Here is a 21,239-nt window from a genome sequence, read left to right on the forward strand (position 1 = left end):
TAGTTCAGACCAGGGCTGCACTTTTGGAGCAATCCATCCAGTCACCCTCACATATAGCTCTTTGATTTGCACCACAGAGTGGTCTTAGGCTGTGCAAACTAGATTCCTTTTGGATGAAGCTAACCTGAAGGGTGCCTGCTGGGAGTGCCCCTAAAGTGCCGGATATGCAGACCATGGGACCAGGTGGCAGCTAGACCAGACTGAACCCATCCTGAAATGTTGGCCCTTGCCGCCAACAGTTTCACTCTACACACTCAATCCTGCATTGTAGACATGGCCTTTGCAAAACAAAATCAAATGTGTACAGATCTGATCGTAAACCCTGGATCTCACTGAGACTGCATGCTGCAATAAGTAGCAAATAAATAGCAAATTTTAACTCTGGATTGCTTTGTTGATGTGTTTTGGGTCATATAATTTAAAGACAGTTGCACAGTCTTCTGTATACTAGTAACACAATAAAATGGTCTCCTGCTTTACTGTGCATTGTGGCCAAATAGGGTTAGTGCATTATATTACTCTCTCTAGAGTAACTATATTATCTTAGATTGGAAGTTGCAGTCATTAGTTGGCTTCTTAACAGGATCGGATGCCAAAGCTAATCTGAGTTCTCTAGCAAAGTGTGCAACAGAGTGAAAAATTTCACTGTAACCACTACTGCAAAATCCCTGATGATATACTTCCATCTGTCTGATTCCTGGGAAGCAAAGCGTCAGCTACGATGGGTCACTTGGCTGCATATGCTGGAACAGTCAGATCTAAGCTGTGGCATAGTTTGGGTCCATTCAAAATGTTTGTGCATTGTCCACGGGTGATTTCACATCAAAAGGAAATTAACAGAAAAAGAACAAATCAGGTTGCCAGCACATACGGATCGTGGAAATCCAGTCAAGGTATAAATAAGCCCAGCCTTTTCTGTGAGTTGTTTTGGGCTATGAGATTTGTTAGCTCTTTCAGGCCACGCAGAGATACTGTGGTCAATGGATGGGACTTCTATCACAGCAGAGTTGACTGATTTTCTGAATTCCCAGAAAATAAAGGAACAGAGGGCTGTCTGCACTTCATACCAAACACTTTTCTCCTTGTCTCCCAAAAATGTTCTGAGGAGCTAGAGGCTCATTCATTCCTCAGGCTGAATATCCCTCTATTATATACAAGCAAAGACAGGCTCTTCATACACAATGAGCAATTTAAAGAAAATTAGATGGGATGCTAGACCAGAGTGTCTGGTTCAAGGACACAGCCTGGAGGAGTCAGGACCAGCAGAGGAGCCCTCTCTCAGGAGTTAAAATCCAATGCCTCAGTTAACATGACAGGTTTTCACCAACAAGCTCTCTCCACTGGCAGTAAATGGTGGTGAGGACCAACAGAAATGTGTCTGCGACCCCACTTCACAGTCTTCCTTTACAGCACGTACACACCTTCACTGGTGGTTGGCATGATGAGCAGGGGAGGTTGAAGTGCTGGGCACGTGGTTTGCTTGGCTGCAATAAAGCAGCCCCCAGCAGAGGTGGGGCAGACACTTCAAGGTCACCCTGGCAGATTTTAAGGAAGCACCATTGACCTTTTTTGCTGTCTTTGTCAGCAGAAATGTTGCTGGGACCCACGCTTTGAGGCACAGGTCTTGGTGGGTTCCCTTTGGCTCTCCCAGTGGACAGCAGAGCTGGCCTCCACTCAAGAATATGCCATGAACCTTTCCTCTTCTCTGTGTAGGCACAGGAGCAGCTGGTACAAGGGGGAGGGAAAAGACACATAAATGGTCACACTGCATAACATTTTATCTTGGTTGTAAGATCCTGCCTGTCCAACACTAGCTCACCCCAGCCTCAGTTGATGCTTTAGACCACAGGGCTTCTTGTTAATTGGCCAATTGTAGCCAAACTGTCAGTAAGATGTCAAAATACTAATAACCTCGCACCACTCATTTTCAGGATGGAAGTTTTAGCAGCAAAGAAATTGAATTTCCAGCCTTGGTCATGACAGCTTTGAAATTGCTTTAATGCAGGAGAGATCTTTCCAGCATTAGGAAAGATAGGGAGGGTGTCAGAGATGGTGTGTTTCCACCAAGTTTCGCAGTTTGAATTTGAGTCAAAGCAAAGAGGCTATCTCAGTAGATCAGCAGCTTATGGTTGTAATAGACCTGATGAGCTACTTGGCCAGTCCTCTTTATCTTCTGCCTACATGATGTATTACTTCAAAAAATTAACTACACAGAAAATTGGGCTAAGGCCATTTTCTTTCTCTGAACCTGTGCTCCATGCAGGACAGTACTGTCGGGTAAGAACAAGCACAGTTTTGTCTGTGTGCTAAGACACCATCCACCAGTGACTCTGCCTTACAAGGACTGGGACTTGCTCACGGTCCCCTTATCCCTGGCACTGTTATAACTGCATTATTTCATTTATATCAGAAAGAAAGGGCATTTGCCTAAGAAACTGAACTGGAACACAGGGGAACTAAGTTTCTCTACTAGCTCTGATACCTCTTTGTTTTACAGAAGACCCAGCAAGCAGGTTGGTCTTTTGGTGCTCAGGATCTCAGCACAAAAATGTAGAAAATAAGAGGTCTTCTCTGTACTCCTGCCATGGCGAGGGCATTTTTATTAAATGCCCAAAGCATTTGTACTCTGGTTTGAGCCTTTGAGGGTAATTTTAATATAAATAATAGCATGATAAATCTAATATTGACTGCTAATTTTCCACTAAGAGGTTTCTTTAGACTGTCAGAAGAAAATAGCGTCATGTTTATAAATGCATAATTATTATTTTCGTTTATACATTGTTATTATTATCAACCCCAGTAAAAATAACAATATCATGAAAGTAATCAAAGGCCCCAAATCAATTTCTTGTGCCCTGTGCTCAGGCTCAAATTGATGCCAAGAAACTCTCTCTGGCCCCATAGAGAGATCACAGGTTCAAAGCATCCCATCTGGCTGTGTCTCTAGGATTCTTACATTATTATTTTTCTTCATAGTTATTTCAGGCTTTAGCAGATGAGGCAGTACGATGCTAAATTAGGAAATCTGTTTTTCTTGTATGCAACTAACATATCTTCATCTTGTCCCATCTTGTCTCATGATCATTATCTCTGAATGCAAAGATGTATTTCTGGACACTGTTTTGGAATAAGGAGAGTTGATAACGTTGTTGCTAATTTCAGGCACTTTGTTAGAAAAACAGAATGTAGAGAAGACAATGGATGAGTTGGGATTCCCAGGTTAGAAATTATCCTGGGGTTTCACCAGCTCCCCAGGCTGCCAGGAATGCAATAGCAGAGACAATGCTGTTAGAAACCCCCCCTTCCTAGGAAGCAGTTGCTTTCCCAGAAGAGTGATGCTGAACTGGATGGGCCAAGTGCCATGTGAATGAGCTATACTGCGATCACTACTCCAGTTCATAACACCTCCAAATTTTAAAAGGCTTTGAAATTCCAGCTTGAAATAAGATCCAAAATTTAAAAACCAAATCAATCAATTAAAATCCATATATAACTTATATTTTAAAAAGAAGGGATGAAAATTTATTCCATCCAACCATTAATTTGAATTTGGAGTCCAACATTAAGAAAAAGTGAAGCAAACAACAAAATATATCACTTGCTCTGTGTCCCATCGGTGAGTTGCTGAATGTGCAGGCTTCCCTGGATTACACTGTGCACAGAGTTTTGCAGTCATTGGTACCCAAATCTTACTCCTGGAGCCTATTCTCTCACCCAGCCTACCCAGGCTCCCTAGGGAGGTGTGGAAGTGAGCAGCCCAGCTTGAAGTGTTGTCCCAAGTTATGTTCTTGTCAGCACTCGTGAAGTTGAAAACTGTGTTCCTATCAGGATTTCATGAGCAGCTGGCCAAAAGCCAATGCAGTGGATTTAGGCATTTTTATCTTTATGAAGTATTTGGTAAAAATGAGCCTGCACAGTGGACAGGCGAGGAGCTACAAGCAGAAGAACACAATACTGAGGTATGGTGGGATGGGCAGGTCTGAATGTGGATCCCCAAAACTCATTAAGTTCATCTGGTTTGTAGCCAAATGTGAGACCGTAGCTTGTGTGGATCTATATGAGCTCGTTTTGATGTAGTAACCAGTTAGCCGGCGCAGAATGGAGCTCAGCACCTGCCACAGGTTTTGGTCAGTGTTCTGCTGTGTGCCCAGGCAGATGTCCTTGCTGCTGCAGGGTTTCCTTGGGCCTGTCCACACTGCAATCACACCTTTGTCTCCAGCATTCACAAAGTTCCTCTGTGGTGATATGGGTAATTTAATCATTCATCGAACACAAAAAGTTGCGTTAGGACAGCTTGTGTCCACATATAAAGATCTGCAGCTTAATTACAGAGGCTCGTCCAGCACTTGATTTTTTTGCCTGTCTAGGAATATTGGGTCATCTCACAAGACTTAGCAGACCCGCACTCCACCTCTTGCTTGGGTGTTTTAAAGTGAAGCCAACTGAACAAATATGTACGTTGAGCACAGAGAGTTCCCAAAAAAGTGGGGGCAGATAGCCCTCTAGTTACACTTTTCAGAGGCAGTGAGTTGGATTGTTTGCTAATGCTGCTTGTCAGCTCCCAGGAATGGGGACCAGACCTGCATGGATGGTGATTTATTTGCAAATGTGTTTCTCCCAGCTCACAGATGGTCCAGGCAGAGTCAGAATACTTGCAGATACCATATTGTCTCATCAACTGAATCTCTGCTCTGCAGCAGGGCTGTACACTCCCATGTAGCAGCTTGTTATTTTAGAACGTATCTGCTCTCTCCTACTTCTAAAAGGCCACCAAGAAGACTTGTCACCAATCTCTTATGGAGCTAGAAGGGGGAGGAAAAGTGGAGTGTGAACAGTAGAATATCACCTGCCATCTGGACAAAGATGTGATGAGATGTAAAGTTTGGATGCACATTTGCGGTTCTTGGTCACATGCCAAGAGAGAGCTCAGCTACAATTATTTTAAAGCATTTCCAGTCAGATGCAACCCTAGGTCATGGAAGAAGCTACATTAAAGCAGGAGGACACTGAACTCCATCTAGCTGTGTGCAAGGCATCATTGCCTGTGGGAGTGCTGCTGTGGTCTGCGCAGGGCTTATTCTGTGAACAGGACCTACATGGTTAAAGACCTGTCCTGGGAATAAGAGTATGCCAGGATCAAGTGCTGTGGGATGAGGTTTGTGGTCACAAATTCTTAGATATTCAAAGACATGTTTAGTCTCTGAACTTTCACAGGTTTGTATGGAAGTTGGGCATTTGCATTTCATCTGGGCGCTCAAATGTCTTTGAGAATCAGGTGTCTTTGTTTATCCACACGGGTCTATGTGCATTGATATCAATGTTGAACTTCTCAGTGCTGTTTGCATCAGAGGGGTGTTGCTTAAACCCTGCTCTGGCTGAGGTCAGTGGGGAATGTAGAATGGGCTTTACTGAGTAAAGAGCACCATAAAGCAGATGCTCTTCTGCATTGCCATCCTTTCCCCTGGGATGGAACAGTGCTTATACATAGTGAACACGATCCAGTCGTTCCATGGTCTGCCTCCGCAAGCACAATGAAATGCCACTGCTGATAGCTGTGCTGATATTTATGGTTTCTACTTAATATGTTTTAAATGACTTGATGAGCACTAAGTATTAACACTAGCATCAGTAAGTATCCTGAGCCAGATTCTCTGGGAGGGAAGCCTTGCTGTGCCATAGACTTTGGTGCTGTTTAGTGCTTTTATCCCATCTGAAAATCTGGCTCAGTAATTGTGCAGAACATAAAAGAGAAACCCATAAGTGCTGTAAACAAAGGAAAACTGTTACTCTGGGAGTGTGTTAGTTAGATATTTCAACACTTATAATTAACATCCCTTTCCTAAACTGTGGCACAAACTACTTACAGAATGGGCTTTTTCTTTTATGGCTGCTAGTTTCAGTGACTAAATTTATTAAGTCATTAGGTTTGCATGTGGATGTGTATATTTGCTATTCTCCTTTGGGTTATAATAAAAGGAGATCTTGAGGAAAAAAAAAAGTATCTTTATTTATCTGGCAATTTTGAGGACATTTGTAGGGAAATGGCAAGTAATACAAACAAGTGACCCAGTCCAAGGGGGACGCTGAGTGAGCAGCTGGGTTTGAATACAACAGCTAGTGACAGTCTTCTACTGGCTTCCTGGCTGTCCCTGAGCATGGCACATGGAAACCTGTCACCATTTCTGCCATGGTCTGGGGACATAAGGGGCTTCTGAGCCAGTCAGAGCTTGACTAAACAAACAAGGGAGCAAATTGCTCACTCTCATGATCAGAACCCAGGAACACCACACTGTTGCTTACTGGGGACTCTTTCTTTGCACCTCCTGGCTGAGAATGCTCAGAGTGCCAGTGGCAGTGATGATCCCAGCCTGGTATGGGCAGGGGCTGGCACTGCTTTCTCTTACTCGGAGCAGCACCAGGGCTGTCCACTGCCCTGGCAGTGCTATGACTGCACCGGGACTATGACACCATTGGATCAGCAGTTTTTGAAGGAGCTGAGATGTCCGAGGCTGTCAGTGCATTCCCTGAGTACCCTGCACATCAGCTCCAGAGGTTTGACAGCAGAGCTTCTCCAGCTTTACAGAAGTGCAAAGGAGAGTCCAATCAAACTTACTATGTTCAAGGCCAAGAGGCTGGGTTAGATTTACCCAACCAGGGCAGGTGAAAGCTGAGGTAGATTAGAAAAAAAAAATCTGTTGGCTCACAAATGACCCCCAGTCTGTACTGCAGGGGCAGGGCAGATGGGGCCAGACGTTCCCAGCACCTCCCTGAAGGAGCAGGCTGCCCCAGGTGATACAGAGAGTGACTTGTGCCTGGAAATCTATCTACAAATGGCAGGAGACACTGCTGGGATCAAGGATAAATGAAACATCTTGTTTTCCTCAACAAGAAATAACTTTTGGGGCAATCCAGGGTACCTTATACCTTCCCTGAGCAGGTCTGACACACTGAATCCCCCCCAAATGCCAGTTGCATCCATTTCTCTCCCTTTGATTCCAAGTGTCGTTGACTGTGGTCTCCCTAATTTTCTGTGTGTTAAGTACTGTTTTATTTTTTTCTAGACTGTGCAATTTCCAATAAAACTAGAGTTAGCATAAACCAGACCTATGTTTGTTTTTCAAAGCAAATCTAATTACTCTTCTTACTGGAATTGCCCTTTGTTCAAGCGATTGGATTGGGATACAGAAAGCAAGTTGCAGGCAGATGCTAATCATTTTGCATGTAAATTACTAACATTTCTTTTACAAATATTTCATGCAGGTTTTTAGTTTAACAATTATAAAAAGATCTGCTTTTTCGAACTGCTTTCAGTAATATCTATAGTCATTTGACAAAATACCTCAGGCTGTAAATCTCCAAACGGTAAACAAATAAACGTATTTATTTACTTTGTATGCAAAAATGATTCAGTCAAAGACACATATTTCTTGAAGACAAAACCAGACAATTTTTTTTTTTTTTTTCTCAAAATCATAAGCATACTCTTTAATGAGGAGAACTGGTGGGTTTTCTGAGTGAGCTGAGTTCATGACAGTGCTGACAGGGGACCAAGAGCTCTATGGATTTTGTGCAGAAAATAGAGTCACGATTTGTTTCTTTGTTTAAAGGCTGAAAAAAAAAAAAAAGTAATTAAAGGATGAAGCCATCTGTCCTCTCACTGTCTTGTACCTGGTCGTGCTATTTCTATCAAGGAGAGAGTAGGGAAAATAATTGAGTGAGGTTCGTTTCAAGCCTGTTTCAAAAAGTCCCTGCACCAAGTAAGAGAGTGAAGTGGATGCTTCTGACCCCAGAGCTTACCTTACCATTACCTCTGGAGGAGGACATCCTTACATCCCATCAGAAGCATGTGGTGGGGAAAGCCTGAGGATCCCTTTGCTGGTTTTACCCACTCTGTGTCTGTGGGATGAAGAAGAAGTATTGGACTCCAGATCTGCCCATCTAGCACATTTCATCAACACTGAATTCATCTTAAAAACCAAAGCAAAACAAAAAAAAAGCTTGCATGCCCCAGAGGACTGGCCAATAGATCAGTGATTTTCCAAAAATACCTTCAGTTATCTCAGATTTCAGTCTGTGCAGCAGTGGCTGCTATGAGTTGCTTTATTAGTGTGAAGCCTGTTATGCTCACCTGCACTTTCCTCTTTCTTTCCAGCTCTCCTCAGCCCAAGACAACTGAAACAGCAGTTCCCATGTGACTCAACATAATTGCGACAATTAGTTTTGACACTAAATCTTGTAGAGAGGTTCTGCCATTAATATCCCAATAGCGTTTTGTTATTGGTAGCCTCAAAGCCATCATCAGCAAAAGGCACGTAGAGAAACTAAGTGGCACGATGTAGCTGAAGGCTTGGTATTGGCCACCAAGAAGATACTAATGAAGAAAAACATACAGATTTGCATGTTAAATAGAATCAGAAGACACTCCACATCTCCCCAGGCAGTGCTTGGGAGGGTGGCCTGTGTCCTGTTCGTCTGTCCTGTCTCCTTTCTGGTCAACTGTTTTTTCCTTCTCCATCCTCTTGCTCATTGTGTCACATCTGCACATGGTAGTGCCCACACCAAAGATTTCTGGGGCTCAAACCTGTGAATACCCTGCAGCATGTCAGTTCGGTGGTGGGATGAATTGCATCCCAGTGTGCGTTTATCCCTACATGGCACAGTGGGACACTAGCTGTTGCTGAGGAGTTGATACACATGAGAAGAAGGATAATAATAATGAATAAAAATGGCTAGAACTATTTAGCTAGAACTAAGCTGCCAAATCTGTGGGTTTTCTAAACTGACGAGTGGACAGAGCTGGGATGTTTCTCAGTTGTGTTGCCATGGTTAGTGTCCTGAAGTGCTATTTCAACTGAATAGTGGGGGATGAGGAATCAACCAGCCAACTCACAAAAACAATGGGACAACTTTGTTTGCTTGTGGGGGAGCTTAAATGTTTAGAAGAAATCACTATTTTTTCTTTATTTTTCTTATATCTTCACTAGGTTGATGTCTTTAAATACATTTGCTTTAAAATAATATAATAATTTTGCTGCTTTATTGGTATAAGTGGATATACAATACAGCATCTGCTTTTATGAGCTACTGCTGCATGTCCTAAAATACTATACTGTGGTAGTTTTAAAATAGATATTTATCTGAAAACTTTATTTACAATAACATTTAAATAAAATCTAGAATTCTTTTTCTTTCCGAGACAATGTTTTGAAAATGCATTAGCATTTATATTTCTTCTTAATTAAAAAAAAATTGGGCTTTGTCCCATGCTGAAATTAAAACAGACATTGAAAATACAGGTATCTCATGCACAATAAATTCCATGTTTTGGTCAAGTTGGTAGCTATCCTTCACGGCCTACCAAACCAAGGTTTTTAATGATGTGATAATGAAGGCATGGGGCAGGGGATTAAGTGGTCCAGTTTAGTTTTAGAGATCCTCTCCATTGCAGGACTTGCTCCCTGGCTGAGTCTGATGCCAAAGAGAGCCCCCAAGCCAGCCAGTTGCAGGCATCCACTGCAAAGTGCCCGGCTCCTGGGTGAGCTGCATCTTCCAAGGCAAGACAAAGCCTGGAGATAAAGAGCAGATTTAAGCAGTGCTTAAACACTGATCTTTTGGGAAGCTACTTCAAACACTGTTTTATAGTGCTCTAAGTCATCTACATCTGTCTTAACTTGTTTCACTCTCTTTTTAAAATATTTATTTCTCCAGCAAGGAAGACTCCCTCAGATAGGGCAAAGTGACCTGTTGCATTGACAGTGTTTTTATCTGTGTGGTGCTAATGATTGATGCAGACTTCACATGTGCAGCACAGCTCCGCGCTTCCTGCTGCTCTTTATCTACTGTGGCTTCAAGCCTGCCTGGCTCCATAGGTCTGTTGGACGCTGGATTTATTGTCAGACAAGCAACACTTTATATAACCCCCAAAGCGCTTGGGAACAGGTACCCGAGTGTTGCTGAATGTTCAAAATGTTCACTTTTAAGTGAGGTCTGCAGTAGATACATGGCATTACTCCAGACGCTTTGTTCAGATGTTGGTCATGGGTTTTCCATTAGCAAGGTTGGAGAAGCTCCCAAAGACTGCTGCATGGCAAGGGTTTGGGAGAGAGCATTGCTCACCTGTAGCATCACCTGCCTTCACTTATGGGGCTTTGAGTTACCTTTTCTGGGTCCTACAAGAAGGGATTTTGTTGTTAAAACAGTTTTTCTTCAGAAAATGCATATTCATTGTGGCTTGAGCTTTTTTTTTTTCCAAGACTGTCATAGTTTTAAGGAACCCAGTGGGAGAATTTGTTTGGCCAGGATGAATTTTCTGCTCAAAATCAAAGTGTGGGAAAAAAAAGCAACCCACCAACAACCACATCTGACTCAGTGAAGATTTGGGAGCCCACTGCTACAGAGGCCTCTGGCCAGCCAGCTCTTTTAAAAGAGGTTTAATATTTCCCTGTTGTTAAAATCTTTAAAGATTACTGGGTCATGACAAGTTTTGGTTCATTGCTGAGTGTATTTTCCTCCTTGACACTTTATGCAAAGCCAGCACAAGCGGCAAAGGCACAGCCAGCACAGGCTCAGGGGATGTCTCAGACAGACCTATGTGTCCTCTGTTCCTGGGTGGGTGTGGGACCAGTTCTCAGTATCTGAAGAAATACTTCCATCAGAAATCTTTAAAATTACTTCTTTCTCTTTATCAAAAGATTTCCAGGCTTTGTGCCAGCATTTCCTCCTGTCGCTTTTGAAAATAAGTAAATTGTTTACTTGCTTTTGTACTCTCATTTCATTGAATCCACTTAAATGCCCCTGATAAACTACCTTTTACCTATAAGAATTTGAAGAAGCCTCAATACTTTAGACAATGGCCATTACACATTTCTTGCCCATGACAGGGAAGGTAAGAGGAAAGCCAGGAGAAGGCATTGGGAGCAGCAGATGAGCAGCAAGGCTGTCTCTGCTTCTCAGCTCTCTTTTATTAATTTTGCTTAGTACTTAAGTCTAAATCCTGGCAAATTCCTAACTTTTCTTGCACGTTTTTAATGTTTGTTCACTGTAGGCTGTTTTGCAAGCCACAGCTCTGCCAGAGAAGGAAAGCCTTTTGTTTTTCTAGATGTGTGTTGTTGCTGGGGCTGGTATTGCTGATGCCTGTTGTTTTCTGTTGTTGAACTAACAGCAATGCATGACCATCATGTACCATTCAGCGATGCTTAATTTAGGAGATCAGTGATTAATTCCTTCCATTGCTTTTTCTTCTCTCTCTCTCTCTCACTGCAGGATGTTTTCACACCAGAGTGCAAATTTAAGGAATCCGTCTTTGAAAACTACTACGTTATTTATTCTTCCACGCTGTACCGGCAGCAAGAATCTGGACGAGCGTGGTTCCTGGGACTCAATAAAGAAGGTCAAATTATGAAGGGAAACCGAGTGAAAAAAACCAAACCCTCATCACATTTTGTACCCAAACCCATTGAAGGTATGGAATCTGCCCACTCACTCCATCAGTGGGGTATGGGGAGGTGGAGTTTGCAATTTCAGATCTGGGACTTCCTGGATGGGGGTGTTGGACTGCAAGACCAGAAAGCAATGACAATATTTGTAATATTTCAGAAAGGTGCTGGGCTGCACTGTTAGCATTTCATCTGCTTTCCTTCCCATATAATAAACTTTGCACTTTGTCCCAAAGGTGTTTCTCAGCTTTGGGGTGCTAAAGGATGAATTTAAAAGCCCAGTAACATGAGAAGTTGCTGTGAAAGGAAAGCAGCCCTCAAGTGGCCAGCAGTTCAAAAGGAATCTGATCTAGCAGTGACCGTAATGTTGGGTTCTCTGTGAGAATTTTCTGAACATCATTCGGTGGGTTTCCAGTCCCATGTAGAATCAGTAGAGATAGGATTTATCTCACCTGGTTTTAGATTTTGACACTCTGTTTAAAGTTTTATGGGCTGGCCCCTGATAAATGGAGAGATGTAGTATGATCAGCCTAGTACTTAACAGGTACTAACTTGATTCTGGAAACAAGATCTCTTTTTTTCTGTTGCTTGGAAAAAGCACTACTTTTCAATCCCCGAACTAGGTACGCCTTTCTGTCCCTGTCTCAGACCTGCCAATGACCACCTTGGGGACACAGCAGGCTGGGACTGGCCTTGAGTGCACAGCTCTGTGCTCCCTCTTGCTAGCCCCATGTTGGCTGTGGTGTCAGGACTAGACAGGGGGAGAGAAGGAATGAATTCATGCTTTCCTGAGAGGTACCACTCACAGGTGGTGGAGGCCACATCTAAGTCCATGCACTAGTAGCTGTTTTAACAGCTTCCCAGCTAAGGCGCAGGGGCATACGAGTGTGCATGTGTGAGTGAAAGGCCAGTTCAGGAAGGCAGGATGAAATCATCTGTTGGAGCACTGAAGCAAAGCATGATGAGAGAAATTCAACTCAGCATTCCCAGAGTATCTGTGGTCTTTGCACGGGAGATGGAGATATTGAAAGAGCAGAGAATGGCCTGGAGCCTCTTGTCCTGTGCTTGTTTTCAACAGCTTTTTTGCAGCCAGGAGTCTTTTCTTGTTTATCTGAGGCATTAGTGGGATTGGTGCCCTAAACCCTCATTGAGTTTTGCTAAGGAACAGGGCCTGCTTCAGGCATCGGGTCAGTCACCAGCTTCTCTTCTGTCTCCTCCTCTCCTGCCTTCGCTGGGAGGAGAGTCTTTTGGAAGCGCTAGCTTTCACAACTGGGTTTCCAGCACCTTCTAGTATTTCTTTGCTGCCTGACTGGGTGTTGGCACTGATCAGTGCATTCTTTTGAATCCAGGCTTCTTCTTTGATGTAGTGTGCATGGCATCTGCTGAATGGCTCAATAGTTGTCTTCTGCATGCATTAAACTAGGCCATTCCTGTGTCTGTCCTTGTGGAAAGCCTTGCCTTAATAGAGTGCCTGACCCACAGCGGAGTTCTCATTGCAGCAAATGCTGCTCTGGCTTTCATTTTGAACAACCCAGCCGAGCCCGAGAGCTTCCCTTTCCTGCAGTTGCATCCTCCTACGCTTACTTCAGTCACAGCTGTCACGTAACCTCCCGATCGAGTGAGCGCTTTGGAAGTTGGCAGCCAAATTAAGGGCTCCTCCACCCCTTCCCTCCTCCACATGCTTTGCAGTCAGCCTCTGTGAGCGTTGCTGCATCAAAGAGCTGGCAGTCTCCCAAGGCAAGGCACGTGTCAGCTTCCCAAAGCATTCAGCTGTCTGGGACTGTGACTCCAGACAGAGGACTCTGTTCCCAAGCCTAAGATTCATTGTAGGTAGCTGAGGCTTGTGGGGAGGGTTGGAGTAAAACACGCTGAGCTCCACTTGACTTCTCTGTGTTGCATCCATCAAAGTCTCCATGAGCAGAGTTTGCAAGCAGAGATGTTACAGAAAAGGGGCAATTCCTACCCTGTTTTAACAGCTTCTTTCTCTTTGTCATGACTCTACCAAAGCATTCAAAGCACTCCACTGCTGTATTTGCATGTCCCTTCTGCTAAATGCTGTGGCATGCCCCAGCATGTTGGGCTTTGCTACTTATTCAGGACAGTACTTTGCAGCTTCCATCTGCAGTAACACACCCAGGTTTCCTTTTGCTGTGGTACCACCAGAATTAGCCTTGCCACATGATGACTGACACAATAATGTATGCAAGGAGGAATCTGGTCCCCTGGGAAGAAGAGGTGTTACATACATTGCTAGGAATCACTTCACCCACCACTTCAGTGGCAATTATCTCTTGAGATGAAACTTCCCAGTTGTTTTCCATGTGCAGGAAAATTATGCAGCAGCTTAGTGAAGAGAGCGTTCACAGGGAAAGGGAACACAAGAAAGCCCAGATTCTTCCCGGACCTCATTTGACTCCTGTTGCTTCATACTGCTTTCTGAATTCGGAAGTTGAAAATGGGCAGTAAACTAATAAATAAATATGAAATATCATCCCAGATAATTTCTAAGGACTACATATGTGTACATGTGCATATCTGTACGGTGGTATCTGTGTCTGTATGTGTGTTAGCTATGGCTTTTAGCAGCTACAGCTTTATGCTCTGCTAATCCCACAGAGTGTTTGACTCCTGTGGATTGTCAGGATGCTGGAGGTCTTCCGTGTGGAAGTCACTAGATACTGACTGAAAAAGTTTCGGGGTTTGGTTGGTAGGAGGATTTTTTTGATTTAGAGTAGGTAGGATTTGTTTGTTTTTGGAAATAGCATTAAGCTTAATCAATATGAAAGCACAAAAAACTTACTAAGTAATAACAGGGGAAATGTTAAGTTCCTCTCCCATCTGTGCGCAGGCAAAGCCAAGGCAAACAGCCTGGCAGGCAGCAGTTAATGTACTGTGTGGTGCCAGTTTTGGTTAAAAACACACATACGCAACACATTTCTTTTGATATTTTTATTTGTGATGACTGATTGTTCAAGTTAAATGAGCCCTTAAAGTGCAGACATAGAGATTGAACCAGACTGCACAAGAAATTACCTTGAGTATAATTGTACTTGGACACCAAGCAATCTTTTAAAGCAATTTCAGTCTCTTTAAGTGTCTGTAGTGATTAGTACTGGATGAACACTACCATCCACAGTGCCCCTTGTTCTTTTAAATATCCAAACCCATCTGAAACAATGGGAGACTTTTCCCGTCACTTAAGTGAGAATTTTATCAAATGCCTGTTGTGAATGTGCTGTTATTTATATTTCCTTCTCTGTGAAGACATCATTTCCAGATTTCTCTCCCAAAAGAGATACATTTCAGCTCTCACCTGGCCCAAGCCAGAATGCATTTGGGGTGGCAAATCTGACCGCAGAAAGTTGAAGACAACTCTTCCTCCATCTGAGGCAGCAGAGCTGTCCCTAACTCCAAACTCATGCTGTTTCAGCCCTCATAATGTGAACACATCTCAGATATGAAGGTGACCTGTTAATGACTAGCCTGATCCATTTGTTACCACTGTCTGTGTGTGAATATCCATGTGCAAGGAACAGCTGCCAGATCTTTCCCAGTTTTCCCAGGGATACAGCATCCCAGTTTTCTTAAAGCAGAGTCCTCAAATGGGATGTTGCAAAGATATACAAGACACTTTGAGTAGGAAGATGTGGTAGGCCTAGTGGAAATGCTTCAAAGGTATCACCCTAATTCACAAAACATCCTAACAGGGATTCTTTAAAAAAAAAAAACAACCCAACAACAAAACCCCAAACTCTTCATCAGTCTTCATTAGCACAGCTCCTCTTTTGGTTCTGACTTTAAAGTGGGAAGGCTTTGGTATGTTTTATATCCCACACTAACTCACTTGTTCAGCTATCAAACTCTAATCATTTCATTAGATGGCAAATGCAATGCATTTTAACCATGCTTTTGCTTGGATTTTTGTCATCCTGTACTGTGTTTCTTACCTGAACAAACTGTGATTCCATCTGGCAGCATCCTGCACGTTTAGCCGCCAGATAGACATGAGCTCAAATGCCTCTGAAATGCATCAGCTGGGACTGGGTTTAGAACACAGTAATTAGAGGCAGAAAACGAAGGTGCATAATCACTTACTCCCTCCTGCCCCTAGCTGCTGCTCAGACAATTAATTCTCTTCACTGAAGCATTAGCTAATGCAGCCACTACTGCAGATACCAACACCCGGAGCTGTGGCATCTGTCAAGGGAAAGAGCCCGTCTCCCAGGCTGCCTGCCAGAGGGTACGTGCCCAGCCCTGTCCAGACACTGGCCTAGGCTGCCACCGGGACGTGTGGCGGTCCTGCAGGGCTAATGACCTGTCTACCTGCTAAATGGCAACTTGGGAAAAATTTGATTCTTCCTAACTGGCTAGGGTCTGGGGCAGGGAGAGCCAGGAGTGAAGCTGGATGGGATATATCTAAGGTCCTTTAATAAGCTTTTCCCTGTATTTTAGAGAAAGGAAATGGAGTTTGTTGCATCCCCTGAACTTCCTCCACTTGGAGCGATGCCAAGTGAGAAATACTAGCATCAGGAACAAAATAGTGTGTGCTTCCCAAATTCAGACAGTCCTTAATGGCCAGGGAAGCAGCACGGGGTGATTTTGGTTTCCCCATGTGGGTGGTGCGCTAGTACCATCCTGGGAAGCAGAAATGAGGCTGGGATCCTGTGCCAGCGCATAGGTGAGAGATAGAGCTCTTCCTTGGTGACAGGCAGACCCCCTCCATGCCTTTGCCTGTTGGAAAGATGCTCCCTGCCACCTGCTTTCCCCTTGCTTATACCCTCAGTCTGTTTCCTGCCTAATTTGTGAGTTGTTTCTTGGTCAAAAATTGTTTCTTTGTGCATGGGAATGGCTGCCACTGCTGGTTAGCAGGGAATCCGAAGCCGCAAGAATCAGACATAGGCACAGCTCCACTGCCGCTCACCCCCTTCCATTTACTCCTGTGGCTCTTCAGCAGATCAAGCTACCAGCACTTTCCAATTAAAGCATGAATATGGATGTGTTGATTAGAATCTGGGACATAGGAGCTGATTATCTGATTGAAGCTCCAAAGCATTAGCTTAGTTTCCAGACATTAAGGGCTGTATTTGGCTTAGTGTGTGGGTGTGGGTGGGTGGGAGAAGCAAGGCAAAGCAGGGAGGCGACACTTGTTCTCGCCAAATTGCTCATCCTTCCAAAGCTGCCTTGTGCTATGTGCACCAGCAGACCTCCCAAGTGTCTGGGCATGCCAACTGCCACACTGCTGCTAGTTTACCTTGATGCAATGACAGGGGCGGTGTGTCTTCACACACATACACAGGGACCCCAAACAGACCTGTCAGTGAGTGCTGCTAGTCTTGAACCACAAAGATGTACTTTGAAGCTGGGAAGATCTGGGCACTCACAACAGTCCATTTACAAACTCCAACTCCCCCCACCCCCCCACCGGGTCCATGACTAACATCTCTGTGTGTGAGTCACTCAAGCTTCCTCAGTACAAGGAGTAACAAACTGCAATCCAAGAGCCAGTGTTGCACAGTATGTCACAGTGTCCTTAAAACCCTACACCCGTGTGGCTGTGTGCACACACCCCTGTGTGTCATGGTGCACACAGGTTTGCAGCCGCCGCTGAACGATGGCCATAGCTCAGCATACGTGCACAAGCGTCTTGTGTAGGAGAATATCCAGGCACTATCTTTTGCACGGTGCCATATAAATACTGCATACACTTGATACTTTAAGTGTATCTAAATACTGAAAATACGCTTGTCCCATGCTGCTACAGATTTTCTGGCATGGTCTGTTGGCACAGCCTGTCTGGTACAGAGGCTTTGACAGCTCTGTCTGAAAAGCACAATGTAAGCATCCTCCAGCCATGCCCCATGTCAGTACTTGTATCATGCACTAGACTGGAAGAGAGACTTGTAATTCCTGCCCTATTTGCTTGCTAGGTACAGGTTTTCCTTAATTTTTAGCTGCAAATGTTGTTTGCTTCAGTAGCCTGATTTTTATTCATTACTCTTGTGCCTTGTTAGCAACTCAACGTTTTTGCACAAAGGTCATGGTGATAGGCAGGACGCTGACAAAAGTCAACGTGCCATGGTGCTGCTGCTCCTGTGGGCTTTGCTTGGGCTCAGCCCTTGTGGTTAAGCATCTGGCCCAGCACAGTGAGGTACTGGGGGTAGATGCAGGTGAGTTGAGCTTAGTACCTTCTGCCTGGGGGAGGAGCTCATGGGAGTCCCTCCAGCTCCAGCTTGGGACCAGAGAGGTCAGGATGAAGACAACACTGGACTTGAGGCAGAACTTTGTGTATGGAATGTCAGGGGCACTGGGGCAACACCAGAACGAATCATAGAATCATAGGTTGGTTTGGGTTGGAAGGGACCTTAAAGACCATCTAGTCCAACCCCCTGCCATGGGCAGGAACACCTCCCACTAGACCAAGTTACTCAAGGCTCCATCCAGCCTGGCCTTGAACACTGCCCAGGAGGGGGCTGCCACAGCTTCTGGACAACCTGCTCCAGTGTCTCACCACCCTCACAGTAAAGAACTTCTTCCTAATATCTAATGTAAACCTCTCCTCTTTCAGTTTGAAGCTGATACCCCTCGTCCTATCACTACCCTTCCTGATGAAGAGTCCCTCCCCACCTTTTCTCTCGGCCCCTGCAACGGGTCTGCGTGGCAAGGTTTTGGTAGCGGGGGGGTTACAGGGGTGGCTTCTGTACAAAGCTGCTAGAAGTTTCCCCTTTAAGTACTGGAAGGCTGATATAAGGTCTCCCTGGAGCCTTCTCTTCTTCAGGCTGAACAACCCCAACTCTCTCAGCGTGTCCTCATAGGAGAGGTGCTCCAGCCCCTCATCATCTTCGTGGCCTCCTCTGGACCTGCTCAAGCAGGTCCATGTCTTTCTTACGCTGGGGACCCCAGAGCTGGACACAGCACTGCAGGTGGGGTCTCAAGAGAGCAGAGTCATGGGGAGAATCACCTCCCTCAACCTGTTGGCCACACTTCTTTTGATGCAGCCCAGGAATTATTTGCTTTCTGGGCTGTGAATGCACATTGTTTGCTTATATTCAGTGATGTGCATGCTTAGTGTCATCAAAAGGCTCTGCAACTCAGGCTAAGAAATGACAAGGGCACAGGTTTTCCTCAGTTGTTAACTTTTTCATACTGTTCTTTAAGATTTTATTAGGTACTTTGCCACAACAGGCAAATTCACCATCACCAGATTGCTGAGTGACACTCACTAAGGTATGAGAGGCAGCTCAGCAGCTGAAAGGGGGTGCAAGAGCCCTTTTCCTTCTGTTGCCACTATGCTACACATTTTCCTTGCAGCATGCAAACAGCGTTGATAGTCTAGGCAGCTGATGGGCCGTCCTGGCATTGCTCATCCTGGCCCAGACTCATGGGACAAGTAATTAATTTCCTTTTTTTTTTCTCATTTTCAACAAAAAATGGCTCCAGTAGTAGTAACAGTTTGCAGAGCAGTACCTGCCTTGCAGCCACACTGGGAGGCCCAGCTACTGTGTGTGTTTAAACTGCTTTGAAAGCCTTGCATGAAAAATGCTCGATGGGAAAAGTAATATTTTTTCACTGCTCATATATTCAATGGAATATCCCTCCTATTAATACACAGTTGACTGCACTTTATCTCTGTCCTGTATTGTTGCACACTGCTACAACTGTGTATCTAGCTAGGAGTAAAATGCAGAGCAGTAAAGTCATTTACAGCCTGCCTTTAATTGCCAGGATTTATTTGCACATCAGGCAAGGTTAGAAATATAAGAGCTTACATTGCCTTTTTATACATGGGGTATTTTTTTCATTTCTTGAGATAATTTTTGAAATTTTGTTCGTGTTGATTACCCGGAACCAAAACCTGGTGGGCTCTATTCCCTGTGATTGAGCTCTGTGCCATTGTTTGTGACCCTACAGCTTTACAAAATGAAGCAGTACATGATCATTCCTTTCTATACTAATTTTTGCAAAGATCCAGGCATGACATTTGCAGTCTGGACCTACCTTAAGTTCTCAACTCCAATGTGGCTGCCCTTCAGATGCTTCACTGTTTCAATCACATCTACACCCCACCATATTTGCGATGAACTCTTCAGAGGTGCTCCCTTTGATGTGAGACACAGCCGCTTGGCATGTGCCCCTGCTCTCGCACACCTCACACGGCATGAGGACAGCCATGAGGACTTAGTCCACATGGTGAGCTGGATAAATGCTTTATGCTGCACAGGACATGGGGATGGGCCATGCCTTGGGCAGATGTTGCCTTCTCAAGGCTGTCCAGCCTCCAGCAAATAAATTTTATAGGAAAAACATTGCTTAGCTAGAGTCTGGAGAGAAGGTGCCCTCCATCCACCCTGTTCTTAGGTGCTGCCAGGTGACCATGCAGAGCTGGGGTGGCTCCTGGCTTGCTGTCACTGAACTCATCCCCATGTCTGCTCACGGCCTTGGCTGTCTGTATTGATTTACAGGGGGAAAAATAAGGAGCGTTGAGAGCAGACCTCGGCTTTTGGCAAAGGAGCCAAGCGGGCTTGAGTCACCACTTCCAGATCCCAAGCTTAACACCCAGGCAGCTTGGATGGCTCAGATGCAAGTGTAGTTTTGATTCAAGACTCTCAAGGGCTTCTTGTTGGACTGGGCAATTCTTGGACCTGTTATTAGATGATCATCATCTCGAGACAATACGTGGTGCTGTGAACTGCAATGTTTATTTTATATATGTGAAAATAACATGAAAAAAATAGTAAAGCACAGAAACCCAAGAAACGCTTAATCTGTGAGAAATCCCCTATTTCTATCTGTGCCTTTGGAAGAATCCACAGACAGAAGGAGGATCTAACTGGCAGCTAGGGCAGGTAACAGATCCTGCTTGGTAACAGGATCTGCTGCTGGGTCACTGAGGTTTTCTGGAAGTGTGTGTTTGTATTGGGGCTAGAATTTCAGCCTCATAGACAAAGAAATAATTCATTATAGTCACTAATGTCTGTGACTTCAGGGTTGTTAATGGATGTCTTTTCTGTTTGCAGTGTGCATGTACAGAGAGCCATCGCTGCATGAAATTGGAGAAAAGCAAGGACGCTCAAGAAAAAGTTCAGGGACACCAACCATGAATGGAGGCAAAGTTGTTAACCAAGACTCGACATAGCTGACAAATACCCTCCCTTCTTTCAACTCCTCCCCTCCCACCCACCTACCCACCCCACCTGGCGAAACCACACTGAGACGACGACAACTGAGCAAGGCAGGACCTACCGGTAGTGGCTAGGAGTCTGAACTCCAGAGTCTTTCTTTGTGTAGGACGAGGAAGTCGAATCCCAGATCCTGCCTGCTGCAACGTTTTAAAAAACAAAAACAAACAAACAAAAAAGTGAAGAAAAAAAATGTTTTAAATCAGGACTCCATTAACATTTTCAAAAGCAAACTGTTTGCTCTGTGATCAAAGGGGGAAAAAAAATCTCATCTCTGCATAATAATAATAATAATAACAACTAATAAATACAATAATAATAATAAAGATGTTACCTTTAAAAATAAAACAAAGCTTTTGGAAAATTGAACTTAGCATATGATGTGCGAGAAACACATGGGAAACACAGCCTGGGACTGTGCTTTCTGTCTTATACCTTCACCTCACGTTCACACCACTGTTTTTTCTATCCCTGCTTCCCTGGGGATGGATGGGATTTTTCATAAAGCAGGAACGGTAGGGATGGATTATGACTGTGTTTGCTCTGCTATCAATAAAATATGGCCTGTCCAAATTAGGAGTCTGACAGTTATGAGCAACAAACTAGCTACTCGGTATTCAGCTTCTTC

General features: G+C 44.3%; 1 protein-coding gene across 1 annotated transcript in view; it reads left to right on the forward strand.

Moving 5' to 3' along the window:
* The window catches only part of FGF12 (fibroblast growth factor 12), a 107,040-nt gene extending 86,472 nt beyond the window's left edge, over positions 1-20,568 (forward strand). Inside the window, exons 4-5 of the mRNA XM_086467870.1 lie at positions 11,263-11,461; positions 20,450-20,568. Of these exons, the coding sequence (XP_086323996.1) occupies positions 11,263-11,461; positions 20,450-20,568 (318 nt within the window). The remainder of the gene's footprint in view (positions 1-11,262; positions 11,462-20,449) is intronic.
* The last annotated feature ends 671 nt before the right edge of the window (positions 20,569-21,239 follow it).

This window comes from Leptosomus discolor, chromosome 7 (genome assembly GCF_034619465.1).
Source record: "Leptosomus discolor isolate bLepDis1 chromosome 7, bLepDis1.hap2, whole genome shotgun sequence".
In the NCBI taxonomy this organism is placed as follows: Eukaryota; Metazoa; Chordata; class Aves; order Leptosomiformes; family Leptosomidae; genus Leptosomus; species Leptosomus discolor.